Consider the following 16970-nt stretch of genomic DNA (forward strand, 5'->3'; position numbering starts at 1 on the left):
AACCTCTGAAGCACCCGCTCACCCTCCAACACCCCTCCTCTTCCTCCTCACCTCTCAGCAATACTGAGCAAGAAAAAAAAAATCACTGGATTTTTTTTACTGCTGCTTTCTTTATTTGTCACCAACTCCACCTGACAGATGCAAGATTGTTTTTACAGATAGATATTTTTTAATTATACATTCGTCTTGATGATTTCTTTTTTTTGTGTTTCACCGTGCTGACTTTTTTTAACAAGCTTCAAAAATGGATGAATAAGAAGGGGAACGGAGGGAGGGAAGGGGGGATAGCTGACTCATCTAAAGGTGAAAGGAGTATGATGATGAAAAAAAAGCCTTTACCAGCTGTTAAGTTTTCTTTGTTTCTCTCTCCACACTTTGTTCACCCTTTAATGGGAGGCTTTGTGCTTTTTCTTAGTTGGACCTCGAAGGTGTTTAACATGTTATAAGTCTGCTCCTGAAACCCTCCCCTCTTTACGTTTAATTCATTATTCATGATGTGACGGACCATGCCGGGCCGGAGGAGGAGTTGTAATAAGCTTCTTTAAGTTTAATGGCTGGTTAGACTGACACATTCATGCAGCTACAGTTGCCCCCTTTTCTAGTCAGTGAGTGGAGGGAGGGAGGGGGAAGGGGGGGTTTAACTGTACAAGCCTTTGGTTAACAAACGCAGATTTATGTGAGTTTTTTCAGTTAGAGACAGGAGACAGGACGCTCGCTGCTGCAGCTGTGGTGGTGGAAAAAAACTATTGAACCAAAGACGATCAATGCTCCTTTAAAAACAGCAGCGTCTCCTTTTGCTGTGTCCGTATTTATCTGATAATTAAATCTGATTTTTCCACTGAGATTTAATGTAACTCCTCTAGAAGTGTAGAAGGCTGTAAAAGATGTTGGTTTGTGTCCAGTTTCTACGTCTGATATGACCAGAGAGAGAGAGAGAGAGAGAGAAAGAGAGAGAGACAGAGAGACTGTGCGGTTATAGCCATTACAGATTTTAACCTTCACATCTGGAGAGAAGAAGATATTTGAGATATGCATTAAATGAAACAAGAGGGGCTTTTAGTTTCAACACTGTTCTTTGCATGAGCAGCAGTAATATAAATGGCACAAAAGTTAAAAATATAGATAAATATATATATTAATTTTTTTTCAAGTCTGGAGGTTATTAAGAGAAGTTGTAAAAGTGCTATTTCCTGATGCGATTGAATCATTTTGCGATTTTAGCTTAATTGTGTCAGCATTTCTTCTTTGTGCTCAAACGTTCACTTCTTTTGTTCATTGACAAACAGCAGAGGAAACTCGGAGAGAGAGAGAGAGAGAGAGAGAGAGAGAGAGAGGAGGAGGGAGGGAGGGGTAAACGTCAAGAAAGGTTATAACCAGCCAATCATTGTGAACTCTTCGTGCTTTCTGATTACTGCTAGTCCACTTGTTACGACTCCACTGCTTCTTCTTCTTCTTCTTCTTCTTCTTCGTCGGACTGAAGTCATGCTGCCTGAGGGGCTGGATCTGTACCTCTTGGATCACACACACAAAGAGTTCAAGTCGAGTAAAAAAAAAAAAAAAAAAAAATCCTAGTTGTGATTTGTGGCCATTATATTTCACTAAAGTATTTTTTTATTTTTTACTTTTTATTTTTTATATTTATATATATGCATTTATTTATGGTGCTTTTTATGATGTTTGTTCATAAGCCTTAATTTATTCAGTTGCCATCAATGACAAAATAAATTATGAAAAATGGAATATACTGATTCTGGTTTTTTAATTTGGCATCTTTCACCCATCGACTGTGCTTTCATCACATCATTGCTAGAAAAAAAAAAAGTTTTAAACATGCTCCTATGATTTATGTAAGTTGATACTGATACTGATGATATGGTAGTTTTTCAACAAACCCCATGAAAAGACCAAAACCAATAATGTTGTTAATCTGTCTCTCAATACTTTGACCTCCTCCGACCTCGTCTGTGTCTCTCAGCCCGAAGCTCCCGTTCAATCCTACTGAAGACGGCTCACAAATATACTGTTTCATTTAAAAAAAAAAAAGAAGTAGTATTATGTAAGTATTTCCCTCAACAGCTGGGCTCTGCAGTTTTCTTGTTTAAAAAAAAAAAAACTAAAATAGGAGTAAACAGTTTGTTTTCAGCTGCAGATTATCACACATTTGGGAATCTGGTGTAGTATTGTAACGATAAGTCGATTAATTGATCGACACAAAATTGCCTAAACTATTTTGATCACTAATTCATCATTTTGAGTCACAATTTTAATTAAAAAATGCTTAAATTATCTGTTTCCAGCCTCTTAAATGTGGCTATGTTCTGATCTTTGGATTGTGGACTAATAATAAAATGAGACATTTTAGGTTGAATATTCTGCTTTGAGAAATCTTTATTGCTGTTTTTCACCATTATCTGACATGATTTTGATTAATTGATAATGATAAATAACCTAATCTCCTTATTTATATGGCATCAGCAAAACGGTGTATGTAGGATTGACTCAAAGCAAACCACAGTGCCAATGTTTATGTGTTTTTATTCATTTTTGGACAACAGTATAGCTCTATGTCACAGAGGAATAGGCTACTATATATATATATTAAAGGCTTTAGTAATACTTTACAATACTTTACAGGTCGCCATTTAGCCCAAAACGTTGATTTGAAGAGGGAAATATTGTTGCAGGTACCAGTGTGACCATGAAATATGACCAATAAAGTCCAGTGTGAGGAACAGATCTGTGAATTTAAAGACTGAATGTGTTGCTTGTTGAATATGTTTGGGTGTCAGATGATGGATGATCCCATACATCTGAAAGCAGCCTTAAAAACAGTCAGTCCAGTTCTGGTCTTTTCACAGGGTGAGTGTTGAATATGTCCAGGTTTGTCTTATTAGGCACTCTTAACAACAGTAATAATACTACTAATATCCATTCGCAGTGCTCTCCTACTACTGGAGTGCATTTATCACGAGAGATTAAAAATGATATATATAATTACTATTCTTAATCAAATTTTAAAACTTCCTATGTTGCTGTACAGTCACCAAACCACATGTGATTATAAATAGACAACTTATTAAAATCCTAAAATCCAACATACAGGGTGAAACGTAGGTCCGCTGCAGTTATAGTGTCAGTTCTGACTTTGTTCTAAAAGGTAGTTTTCTCTTTAAAAAAACAAAGAGTATAGCTGCTGTACATTGGTCATCATCATCATCATCATCATCAGTGCTACACGACAGGAGCTGTAAACATTCTCAAAGTATTCCCGCTCACATCTAAAAACTGTGATTACTCATCCAAATGAAATATTATTAAGGCAACAAACTGTGAGACAAACAATTGGTGTAGCATGAGAGAGAGAGAGGGAGCCGCAAAGCCGGACAGCAGAGCAGCGTTTTGCTTTTATCTCAGATTACCCACGAGTCATTTTGGGAACGGCAGCTGACAAACACAGAGCGGAGGAACTGCGAGCCACTTATCCTGAAACAATTTGACCTTTCCTGCAAGGAGGGAATAACTTTAAATAGCGTGGCCTCGGCTTGGATCCGGAGACACATAAGCAACATAAGTGTAGTGTGTTGTGTTGTGTTTTTTTGGCGGAGGGACGGACGGCTGCAACATTGGCGGGTAAATGTCGTGTGTTGGAAAGTATGACCGCAGTCTAAGCGTGTTGTTTCTGTTCTTTTGGCTGGCGGAGAGGGGGGAGTCCAGGAGACAAAGGGCTTGGATACCAAACCCGATATGTCAGATACCACCCGGAGAGGGCGCATATGGTCCCGAGCAGCTTGTGAGACATGTCGTGGAAGTAAACAGAGGTGCAGGCAAACATCCACACCCAAATAATCACTATGAGATTCAGAGCCACGTACAGAATGTTGAGCACCATCCTCGGCAGAGAAGACAGGCTGGCTGTCTTCAGGGAGGCCATCGGCGCCGTTTCCTCCATGATGAAGAGAGCGGAGTAGGCCAGGATGAAGGAGTGCCCCGAGATGTCGTAGCCATCCCAGTGGTGGCCGGCTCTCCTGCAGGTGGCTTTGTTAGCGAAGCCCTCGACGAGCTCCGAGGTGTCGAGTGTAAAACAGGAGCCGGTTATGTCCTCGATGTAGAAGAAGGTCTCGGTGCAGACGTACCACACGGCGGTGGCCACCACCAGAGACAGCAGCCGCCGGCCGAGGAAGGACACGCTCCTGTTGAAGGAGGAGTTGGAGAGGAGGAGGAAGGGAGTCAGCAGCAGCAAGGTCCAACCCCAGGACAACTTGACAAAGTACCTGTAATCAGAAGAGTGTGCATTATTCAAACGTATTCATGCCTTTTTTATCAGCTTATCTGCAGCCTGATGTTCATTCAGATATCAGGTCAATCTGTGCTGGAAGTGTTACTCAACAGTAGGAAGCACACAGGCTCTCTAATCAGTTTTTTAAACATCTAAATCAGCTGAAAAGAAAATATGTTCCACAAGAGAAAAAAAATGAGGCCAGGAAAATGATAAAAGGATAATTGTGTTATCCAAAATCTACCCACCCCCCCCCCCCCTAAAGTCAAAGATAACAGTATTTTTCTTGCATAGAATATTTAAATAAACACCTGAAGTGAGACTGTGGATTATATTATCTTAGTTATCTTTTCAGAGCTACTCATGAAGGGAGTTTGTGGTAAATAACTCGATTTCATTTGGTAAACTTTTGCTTCATAGATGTAAAAACTTCTGCTGAATCACAGCCACTGCAACTCCAAGTGACATTTATGGGATAACACTTAAATACTCAGCTTACAGCAGCACAAGTAGAGGCGCGTGTCCATAGTATACACCAGTATTACCTCAAGTTTTCTAATATTAGCCTCCAGCTCCCAGTACCTCCCTCTAAAATAGACTGACGCTGTCCTTACTCGGGTGGGAATCACCAGACGCTGCATGATACAATATTATTACGATAGTTCTGTCACGATACAATATTATTGCGATTTTAAATATAATGCGATATGCTGCGATATACTGCAATTCATTATCTTTTTTCAACTGCAAATTATGTCCCCAAAGGAAAACTTCATGCACACTGACTGTCACCTCTGCTGACCTCACCACAAAACAAATTAGAGCCCTCTAGTGGCCTGAGAAAGCAATTGACTTTATTATTTTTAGTTCCAAAAACATTGATATTTGGCTTCTGTGCATCGATACAATATTGTCACGCAAAATATCGCCATACTATGTTGTATTGATTCCCCCCCCCCCCACATCTCTAGTCCTTACTGTGTAAATCCAAGGAACATTGCACACATGTATATAATCTCAGGAACTTCTGCATATTTATATATAATGCAGATTTATTTACACACAGATTGTTACTGTATATAGTATTTTATTTTATTTATTACATCATGTTCACCTTTATGCTGCTACCTTTTCCCACTATACTGCTTGTGTCAATATGAACTTCTTCAAAGAGGGATCAATAAAGAAATATCTTATCTTATCTTAAATCAGGCCAAGTCAAGCTGTAGCAGCAACTGTTAATATAGGGCGTATTTTATTACCTATGAGTTTAACATTTGAATTGTTACAGGAACAATACATCACATATAAATTTGACTGTTAGCAACTTTTGGTAATACTTTATAATACTTGTTAGAGACCAACAAACATAAAGACATTCCTAGTAGATTACTTTTAAGCCTTTAAACTCTTTAATCATTACCCAACCTGGATTTTCTTTTCTATATTTCATTGTCAAGCTGGTACCTGAAGCACTGTGTACCACACCCAAACCCACACAGCCACTTTACATACGTTTTGTTTGTCCATCTAAATGTCACCTAACAACTAATGTTAGATATATAAACACATTTTTTCCTCTGACCAATGAATAGTTTAATTCATAAATAATAAAATACACCTTTTCTAATCAGTTTCTTCTACAGCTTGACTTGATCTGAGTGTTTAACCTATTAATCTTTGCCAAAGAGCTGCACTGTTGCACAAAAACATAAAACCGTAAATGTCGTCTTTAGTCGCAGTGGTTTGAGCCTTCAGGGCCACCTTACATGACTTAAATCATTCACTAATTCAGTTTAAAACATATTAAATAGATAAAACATGCTAAATAACAAAATGAATATAACATTGTATTTAATTAAAGGTCCTTTCTCTATCTATAAAAGTTCATTTGAGGCTTTAAATGTTTTTATTTGAATTTTGACAGCACAGCTCCTTTAGCTTTGCCCTAAATCTCTTCATTTAACAACAACTCCTGATTGTATTTTAATCTGATTGTATTTTTAATCTTTCCTTCATCGGAAATCACCTGACAGTCAGTGAAAGGTTTGTTTATGAGCTTTGGACCTCAGCTACCAGCTAACAACATGCTAAATGGAGGCTACTTACACGTTCAATGCATTTCTGCTGCTGCTGAAATAAGACGGCGGGATGAGCTCCAGATGTTTCAGCACTGATCCAGAGACTGAAATAAGTAAAAATATCCAGGGGAAGTTTTGTCTGACGGCTGGTATCCTCCAAAGTGTCACCAGCTTGTCCACAATGACATCTACCCCTGCCATGTTGACGTCTTCTTCTTCTTCTTCTTCCTCGTCTTCTTCTTCGTCTTCTTGTCGTTATTGGCGGTTGGAATCAAAAATGCGTCATACCGCCACCTAGTGGATTTAAATAAGCGGTGTCAAATTCATTTTACATACAGCTAGTTTAACAAGGGATATAAGTGGTTTTATCTTCATTTTTATTCTGGGGAATTGACTGGATTTAGTTAAGTTTCTTTGTTTGTTTTTTTTAAACCATTTTTTAATTTTATATTTTAATATATTATTGTTGTATGCATCTTTTGTTATGTGTTTGATGTGTAGGCTATGCTGTGTGTATGTGTTACTGTTGTGTGTAAGGAGAGCAGCAAAGTAAGAATTTAATTGTATTGTCCGTGTTTTTACCATGCATATGACAATACATTTCTTTATCTTATCTTTTATTTAGTTTTTGTAGTCTTTCAGGTATTAGGAGGAAAGACTGGATTTGTAGAAGCTGAAAAAGGATGAATGAATGCATGACACCAAACGTGGTTTAACCACTTAACACACGCCCCTGTTTTTTATGCTGTTAGCCTAAACGACATGCCCAAGTTGTGAGCAGCACAGATCCCACATAGTTTGAGACTCAGAGATGTGTCTGGTATCATTGGAAAGGAAACACTCTCAGGATTCTTGTAAAAGTGTCTGTGTGATTCTGTGACTTACTCACAAAGAGTGGCAGAGGTTACAATGATGGGGTTGTTTACTCGCCCATAGGTTTGCCTTTACAATGACATGTGTACAGACATTCAGGGACCTCTCAGCAGGATATAGACACAATGAGGCCACAGCCACATGTCTTGGCTTCATGCAGTCCAAATTTGGAGTCAAAAGACCAAAAGATGAATTTTTCAATTCAATTCAATTATTTTTCAACAGGTATGTCCATGTGTTTTCCTTAGGTCCTTTTTGGAGACTCCAAATGGACACTTGGTTACCAAAGCTGTATAACCACAATCAAACACCTATAACTTCACATCCCCTTTGCCTACAATCAAAATCTTGGTCTCTAATGAAAGCTGACGCCATATTATTATTATTATTATTAATATTATTATTATTATTATTATTATTATTACATATAACCATATTTTTTGTTTGGCCATATCTATCTATCTATCTATCTATCTATCTATCTATCTATCTATCTATCTATCTATCTATCTATCTATCTATCTATCTGTTTATTTTGGTATAAGTCATATGTCAAGTCGAAGAAGAACCAACCGTGTACCAAAATGCCGAGTGCGTAATGATATGGTTCAACTCTTTTACGCACAGGGCGCACGCCGGTTACGCTTGGAGTTTGTTTATGGACAGCCAAACTTAATAGCTTAGTGTCATATATGGTCATACACCGTTGGCTAAAAGGTTATCAACTTCATTTCACCGAATATTTCCATAGGCTAGAACAGCAGTCAATCAAAGCCATGTCGTTATTGTTGTCGGTCACATGTCTTCATTGGCTTTGGATCGCTTTGGATACGTGTACTGCCTAATCCTAAACACCGATTGGCTTGTGTGTGGTGTCGTCAGAAGCAGAAGAGGCTCACGGTCGTAAACATCTAGTCACGTGTACTCTGAGATGGACGCGCAGGTCAGGAAATGACGTAAACGGACCGCATATGGTTTGTTATTTGTGTTATTACGTTACGTGTTGGACTAAATCCATGGACATATTGAGGAAAGTATTCCGGTTTTATGGAAACGGATTTCATATTTCACAAGAATGGATATTTGGCGAGCTGTACAGAAAGTGCTGAGTCATAAGATGATCGTTGTGGATAAAGGGAAGACTTTGAAGGTATGTAGCATTATAGCTTTTCTTACTTAGCTCAGGGGCTAGCCGAGCTAATCGCTAATACTATTACGGCTGTGAGCAACCATATAAGTCGTAAGTGGTCTTGAATGAATCAGCGCAATCTAAGCTTTCCAACGATGTATGGCATGAGTATATATGTTTAAGGGTTGGTGTTTAAAACATCCAGAAGAACTTGTGGCTACCTCCTAACATCCGTCCCGTTCCTTAGACGGAACAGCGTGCGTTAAGTGGTTAAAGGATTATGGTTAGGGTTAGCTCAAATCAAAAGCAAAACAAATCTGATTTTATCCGCAAATCAGTTGTGTTTTATTTCATTTTGCATCATTCATTGATGTTTTGATTTAGTTTTCTTCTTTAAAAAACAAACAAACTATCATTTCAGTTATCGATCAGTATTTCAGTTAACAAAATGGTCTTTTCACTAATAGTTTTGGTCTTAGTTTTCGTTAACTTTGGGCCGGACAAACAGATGAATAGCCTGATATGTCTTGAGAAAATGGGTGAAATTTCAACAATTATTTTGCACAGAATATGCTGATTGACAACATTTTGCACAATGTTCAATATATGTATACATGATCACAGTATGTATTCTTTTTTTCTTTTTTAGAGAAGTGTATTCTGATCAGGGTGGAAAGAAATTGGAATTACTTTTCTGCAATTTTCATACATTGTAAAGTTATCCACTGGGTCGGTTCTGGTCCACTAAGCGTTCCATTGGGGCTATATATCTTACACACCTGACTTAAAATAAACGCTCCATTGACTAATAAAAGATTTATATTCCCTTCTCACCTATTTCCTATTGTGCTATAAAGTCTCGTATTTCAGGTGTTTGAGAAAGCCAAAGAGCTTCTCTAAACAACTGCTGCACATCCTCTGTACCTTCAACTATCAGGCTCCTTTCCTGTGAAACCATCTTGGAGGCAGAAACCCTCTCTACATTTAAGAGTAGGCTTAAAACTTTCCTTTTTGATAAAGTTTATAGTTATGGACTGAGCTAATATTCCGTGAAAAAAATTCTCAGATTAAAGTGTAAATTTGCAAAAAAAAAAGTTGGGTATTCTCCAACATTATAAAGTCACAAATCAGCAAGAAAAAAAGTCGAATATTCTCAGGCAGCATAAAGTCATACATTTGCAAAAAAATGTTGGGTATTCTCTGATATTACAAAGTCGCAAATTTGCGGGAAAAAAGTAGGATATTCTCCGACAGTATAAAGTCATAATTTTGCAAGAGAAAAGTTGGATATTCTCTGTTATGATAAAGTCACAAATTTGTGAGAAAAAAAGTCACTCTCTGAATAGACATAGGCCCCGCTTATGAGCGGTTAATATCATTAATATCTACAGCGCCTCACAGTGGCTTGGTGAGGGAGTGCAGTCATTGTCATTCACAAGAGTTATGATGCATTGTTCTACTGGAAAAAATGTTTTTGCCGATTTGTCTCATAAATAACAGGCATTGTACTGAAAACTCTATGAAAACTCTCTTTATGGGCGCTTAGCTCCCATTGGCTCTCTCTGTATCTATCTATTACTGTTATTGTTATCGCTGTTGTTGCTGTCCTTTGTGTGTCTCTCTCTCCCTTCTCTCCATCCTTCTTTCTCGTTCAACCCAACCGCTCAAGTCAGATGGCCGCTCACCTATAGGGCCCGGTTCTGCTCGAGCTTTCTTTCTTGCCAAGTGCTTACTCATGAGGGATTGTTGGTTCTCTGTAAATTAGAGAGTATGGTCGAGACCTGCTCTATGTGAAAAATGCCCTGACATAGCTTCTGTTGTGATTTGGCGCTATATAAACAAAACTGACTTGACTTGACTTCTCCAGAAACTCCCACAACACCCAGAAATACAATTATGCCAGTTTTCTTGGATTTTCTTTCGACGTCAGCAGTGCAGTAAATTACCGTTGCCGAAAAGGCCAAAAACTTTGCCTGATCCTTACAAAAACAAAACTCAGCATACTTCCAGACTGATTTGCCCTCCTTAGCTTCTTGTCTTACGTCATAACATTTCTTACCTACTTCCCTGATTATTTGTGCCTCCCTTACACTCCTTGGAAATTTAGCCTCCTACGCAGTGTTGTTCCCTTTGCAAAGAAGACACCATGGATCTTTATCCTTCAACGTCATTCTCTCCGCATTTACCACATGTGGCAAAATCACTCCATCATACAGTACAAACAAACTATGACAAAACTTTGAACAATTCTTGTACTGCAAAGGTTTGGGAACACTCTGCCTTACTCGGTATGACATGTGGTCAAAGAACACTGACAGCCAAGTACCACAAATCAAAGTGAAGCATAACAGATTTGGTCTCATACTTTTCATCAACTCCTTCGTCAAACCTCTTTATTCTACAAACTGTCCGTCACCCCTTCACACTCTTTTCATCTCTTTGCATCCATCCTGCGTGAGACTCCATGACTCCATCAACACCTTTTATTGGAGCGTACTTGCTGAGCAAAAAACATGCCAACTCATGAATCTGGCTCTATGTTTGGTGTTTTTGTCATGCTGCAGAATACATTTGGGATCAATCAAACACCTCCATGATGGCTTAAGAAAACAAGGACTGCTGATGATATGTATTTAGCTTTTGTGGTGATTTGTCCTTAACGTGAAAACAAAACATTTTTAAAAAATGAAGAAAAGTAAATACATTCAAAATCCAATAGCCACTGTGGCATGTAAGGAATGAATCTTAAACAGGGTAAAAAAGTCCATTGTCCAGGCAAGCATGATGTTTCTTTCAGTTTATTTTGACCATTTTCTGCAATCAAACAGACAAAGAACGATGCCGTCTGCTGCCTGTCTTGCCCTTGTAAAAAAACATATACCCTTCATAGTGCCTGCTAATCCTATCCTATAATAAATAAACATCTAAAGTGCCTACATTTTTGAACAGTACTATATAAACAGTATTTTCACAGCATGGTATAGCCACTTTAGTAAAGCAGTGAGCTGAATACTTAATCCACCACTGAATAAAACACTATTGTTATTCTTGTACTTATTTTAGCTGTTACAGTATATTAACATTTCACGGCTGAAAAAACATAATAAATACTGAATTCTCTCTGCTTTTACCCACAGTTGTTAGTTCTTCAAGACCACACTACACTCTTACCTGCCTTCTCACCAAATCTCTCCCTGTCAGTGATATATTTACTGCCGCTGACCTTTTTCACAGCAGGCTTATTTACCCCACAGCAGGAAAAGCACAGGTGGAACTGATTGCATTAACGTTGGATGCCTCACTGGTATGATATATGTTATTAATTCCACATGTGCTTTTCAAACGCTTTGACATGTCAAAACATGTCTCCTATGAAAAAGGTCTATTGGTAAAAATGTGTCATACATTTCTAAAATATTATATTTGTATAATTGTTTGGATTTAGATAAACTTAAAGCCATCCCCAACCGGTCGACGCAGATGTTCTCCCACTCTGAGTCTGGTTCTGAGGTTTCTTCCTGTTAAAAGGGAGTTTTTTCTTGCCACTGTTGCTCATGTGGGAATGCTGGGTCTCTTTAAAGTTAAAACCTGAAGAGTTCAGTTTAGAACCTGCTCTATGTGTAAAGTGCCTTGAGATAACTTTGTTGTGATTTGGCGCTATACAAATAAAATGATTGATTGATTGTTTGAACTCATAAATGTGTTTTTCTTCTTGTTGCTTCACTTGAATGTTTGAATTTCAATGTGCAGAATGACATCTTGTGTCCAGCTTAACAATATTTCCATATTAACAGATTCTGGATTTTTAATTCTATTATTCAAGTTATTATTCAAAAAGATATATGGCGAACTCACTCTTTTTTTTCTATTAAATGAATGGATTTGCTTTCTTATGACTTTTAACTGAAATCTCCGTACACTGTGACTTATGCAGAAAAATTTATGCCAAGCCCTTCTTCAGTGTGCTCGTCGCTAGGCTAAACAGTTAGACTATTTTCTACATAAATCATGTCGTGTCACATTTGAATTCAGAAACATGTAAATTTCTGCACTTGTGGTTTTTCTCTTTGTAGTCTGTTCCATCCATGACCCATCACCCCATTTACATCCAAAGATCTGTCATCTACTTCACTTCTGAATGACTTTTTTTTCTTTGGTTGTAATTTCTGGGGTGATCTTATTTCCTAACACAGTAGTTAGGCAGCATGAAAGTTGGGACAGAATCGGGGAAAGTCTGAGTCAACAATCAACCTTAATTAAAGAATGATTATTTCAAGATGTGGAAGATTGCTTGTGTCCACAATCACACAATCAGCTCTGCCTACTCCCAACAGAAATGTCAAAGAAATGAGTCAATTATTCATTTGCTGCTCTATTATGGGTAAGATGATGGGCTAAAAAATTAAAAAATGACCACTGAAATATATATTAAGATTACACATAATACAGTATCTTTAATGATTACGATTTAATTATTTAAAATGTGAGATTCACCTACACACACACACGCACACGCACGCACACACACACACACACTGAGGAGCGTTTGCCTTTCCTCTTCATTGAGCTGAGATGTGTCCATTCCGCTCTTGCTCGGAGTCATGTTTGCTCAAACGAAGCTTTGTAACGTGGCATGTGGATGTAAGTCAGCAGGTCAACGTTTCACGGCACACGCTGACCCCAGTGGAAGAAGCTCAATGCAACCACAACCTTAAACACAATGTCGACTAATTGGAAATATTGATTGCTGCAAATATTTGGAAACTGGCTGGATAACAAACACACTTTTCAGGGTTTTTTTCCTCTTCTGCTAGTTGGAAGACTGTTGGTCAATCTACAATATTATTATATATACATATTATATCTACAAATGATTATAGTGATATTATATAGCCTATGTAAGCATCTGTTTCAATCAACCTCAAAGCCTTTTGGTGCACTGTGCTTTGTCATACATTACGTATCTGTAAAGCTTCCCTGGAAAAACTGACTTCTGTCTGATCCTTGACCATAATTTCCAAATATATGTGTAAAACCTGTGGTAATAAGTTGGAATGAAGTAGGAAAAAAAGTCTAACACAGAATTAGGTGATAATTTATACCTTACGCTTTATAAACAGTCAAACCAAATTGGGTCGGTTTTGACCCAAGTGGACAAAAGTTGTCGATGGGAAGACATCACACCCGATTGAGTTTGAACAGCAGTGGAATTCAACTAAATATATTTAATTATGTACTGTGTTTATGAACAAATTTGGCTATTTATTTATATTTTATTTCTACTTCACTGCATTTATTCTAGAGCTAAGTTCACAGAATAAGATTGTATACAGAAACATATACTTTTTGTTAGGTGGAGCGGAGCAGGTGGACACGAATGCAGGCTGAGCGAGGCTGAAAAATATTCTTTTTATTTAGACTTGAGTGCAAGCAGGCCAAAACAGAACAATGCAAAACAGAACAAACCAAGCAGAACAAAAAGTGAACAATGGATCTAACAAGACTGAACTGAAAACCAGGACTTCCAAACAAACTGAACTAATGAAACAACAAGGAACAGGTGGCAAGAAACAAGGCCAGGCTGGGAGCTGATTGGCTGGAGAAGACACAGGGAGCAGGGCAAAGCTAACGAGACTGATGCAGGGCAGGTGTGGAGGGAAGAGCAGGCTGAGGAAAACATGGAAAAACACAAAAGGCAGTAGTTGCCCTGGGCTGAGGACAAATCAAAAGCAGAACTTCCATCCATGAGCCAAATAAAAGTCCACAGCATGCACAATCCTCTTCATATATAAACTGTTATATATTAAACTGTCTTGGAGTTATATAAATATAACACTTATAAATAAGTGCACAAGTCATATTGCGCAAACACAGCACACAAACCTCAGCATTACATTACCAACCTGAGAACCTTTACCAAAAAGACTAGAAACATGAATTGCTGTTGACACAAAAATAAATCAATAAATCAAGCAGAGTGGTCTGCATATTAAAGCTGCATGCAATACAAATTGGACTGAAAGACAACTGTTGCTCTGAGTTTCAGTTCACTTTCAGTGAACAGTTTCTATGAGAATCAATGCAGCAAGCAACAGTATCTCAAGTGGCCCTTAAATATAATCTGCATCCTCTTATCTGTCCTTCTTCTCACTCTGTCGAGTATTAAACGAGGCAGAAAACCCAGAGGGCATCTGGCTTATAAAATATGACTCATGTCAGAGATAAAACTACTCAACAGAATTTAAGAAAATTCAAATTAGCTCATATTCGACCAACTATAGCAATAAAATGCTACTTAGACATTAATACCATCCATCCATCCATCCATCTTCTTGCCGCTTATCCGGGGTCGGGTCGCGGGGGCAGCAGCCTAAGCAGGGAAGCCCAGACTTCCCTCTCCCCAGCCACTTCGTCCAGCTCTTCCAGGGGGACCCCGAGGCGTTCCCAGGCTAGCCGAGAGACATAATCTCTCCAGCGTGTCCTGGGTCTTCCCCGGGGTCTCCTACCGGTGGGACGTGCCCTGAACACCTCACCAGGGAGGCGTCCGGGAGGCATCCTAACTAGATGCCCGAACCACCTCATCTGGCTCCTCTCGACGCGGAGGAGCAGCGGGTCTACTCCGAGCTCCCTCCGGATAACTGAGCTTCTCACCCTATCTCTAAGGGAGAGCCCAGCCACCCTACGGAGGAAGCTCATTTCGGCCGCTTGTACCCGCGATCTTGTTCTTTCGGTCACTACCCAAAGCTCATGACCATAGGTGAGGGTAGGAACGAAGATCGACTGGTAAATCGAGAGCTTCGCCTTTCGGCTCAGCTCTCTCTTCACCACGACGGATCTGTGCAGAGTCCGCATTACTGCAGACGCCGCACCGATCCGCCTGTCGATCTCCCGTTCCATCCTTCCCTCACTCGTGAACAAGACCCCGAGGTACTTGAACTCCTCCACTTGAGGCAGAATCTCATCCCCGACCCGAAGAGTGCACTCCACCCTTTTCCGGTTGAGGACCATGGCCTCGGATTTGGAGGTGCTGATTTTCATCCCGGCCGCTTCACACTCGGCTGCGAACCGATCCAGTGAGAGTTGGAGGTCACGGTCTGATGAAGCCAACAGGACCACATCATCTGCAAAAAGCAGTGACCCAATCCTGAGGTCACCAAACCGGACCCCCTCTACACCCTGGCTGCGCCTAGAAATCCTGTCCATAAAAATTATGAACAGGATCGGTGACAAAGGGCAGCCCTGGCGGAGTCCAACTCTCACTGGAAACAAGTCCGACTTATTGCCGGAAATGCGGACCAAGCTCTGACACCGGTCATACAGGGAACGGACGGCCCTTATCAGGGAGTCCGATACCCCATACTCCCGGAGAACCCCCCACAGGATCCCCCGAGGGACACGGTCGAATGCCTTCTCCAAGTCCACAAAACACATGTGGACTGGTTGGGCAAACTCCCATGCACCCTCAAAGATCCTGCAGAGGGTGTAGAGCTGGTCCACTGTTCCACGGCCCGGACGAAAACCACACTGCTCCTCCTGAATCCGAGATTCGACTATCCGACGGACCCTCCTCTCCAGCACCCCCGAATAGACCTTACCAGGGAGGCTGAGGAGTGTGATTCCCCTGTAATTGGAACACACCCTCCGGTCCCCCTTCTTAAAAAGAGGGACCACCACCCCAGTCTGCCAATCCAGAGGCACTACCCCTCCCTGAGCTACTACCTTACCGTGGTGGAGGGGTTTGCGTGTCCCAATGACCCCAGGAGCTCAGTTGTCGGGGGCTTTATGCCCCTGGTAGGGTCTCCCATGGCAAACAGGTCCCGGGGGAGGGGCCAGACAAAAGGTAGCTCAGAAAACCCCAATGACGAGTACGACAGATGGTTTTTCGTGTCCCTTGCCCGGACGCGGGTCACCGGGGCCCCCCCCTGGAGCCAGGCCTGGGGGTGGGGCTCGGAGGCGAGCGCTTGGTGGCCGGGCCTTCACCCATGGGGCCCGGCCGGGCATAGCCCGAAAAAGGGACATGGGACCCCTCTCCCACAGACCCACCATCAGTGAGAGGGGCCAAAGGGGTCGGGTGCGTAGTGAGCTGGGCGGCAGCCGAAGGCGGGGACCTTGGCGGTCCGATCCTCGGCTGCAGAAGCTAGCTCTAGGGACGTGGAACGTCACTTCTCTGGTGGGGAAGGAGCCTGAGCTGGTGCGTGAGGTTGAGAAGTTCCGGCTAGATATAGTCGGCCTCACCTCGACGCACAGCAAGGGCTCTGGAACCAGTCTCCTCGAGAGGGGTTGGACTCTCGTCCACTCTGGAGTTGCCACTGGTGTCAGGCGCCGGGCGGGGGTGGCAATACTTATTGCCCCCCGGCTTGGTGCCTGTATGTTGGAGTTTACCCCGGTAGACGAGAGGGTGGCCTCCCTCCGCCTTCGGGTGGGGGGACGGATCCTGACTGTTGTTTGTGCCTATGGTCCGAACAGCAGCTCAGAGTATCCAGCCTTTTTGGACTCCTTGGAGGGGGTGCTGGAAAACACTCCCCCTGGGGATTCCCTCGTTCTGCTGGGGGACTTCAACGCCCATGTTGGTAGCGACAGTGAGACCTGGAAGGGTGTGATTGGGAGGAAC

The 16970-nt window shown here is 40.9% G+C and overlaps 1 protein-coding gene across 1 annotated transcript; it reads right to left on the bottom strand.

Moving 5' to 3' along the window:
• Window positions 1–2182: 2182 nt before the first annotated feature.
• On the bottom strand, window positions 2183–6558 carry fitm2 (fat storage inducing transmembrane protein 2). Its single transcript, XM_053318460.1, has 2 exons — window positions 6386–6558; window positions 2183–4271 (listed from the first exon to the last, which is right to left on the bottom strand). The coding sequence occupies exons 1-2, from the start codon at window positions 6556–6558 to the stop codon at window positions 3665–3667; spliced, it is 780 nt and encodes a 259-aa protein (XP_053174435.1). The 3' UTR covers window positions 2183–3664.
• Window positions 6559–16970: the final 10412 nt, after the last annotated feature.

This window comes from Scomber japonicus, chromosome 4, assembly GCF_027409825.1.
Source record: "Scomber japonicus isolate fScoJap1 chromosome 4, fScoJap1.pri, whole genome shotgun sequence".
Taxonomy (NCBI): domain Eukaryota; kingdom Metazoa; phylum Chordata; class Actinopteri; order Scombriformes; family Scombridae; genus Scomber; species Scomber japonicus.

Bases quoted from the DNA above. Each gene is read 5' to 3' on its own strand.
- fitm2 (XM_053318460.1), bottom strand. From the start codon at position 6,558: ATGGCAGGGGTAGATGTCATTGTGGACAAGCTGGTGACACTTTGGAGG. The intron at 4,272-6,385 runs GTAAGTAGCCTC...TTCTGATTACAG, and splicing joins AGCAGAAATGCATTGAACGT to GTACTTTGTCAAGTTGTCCT.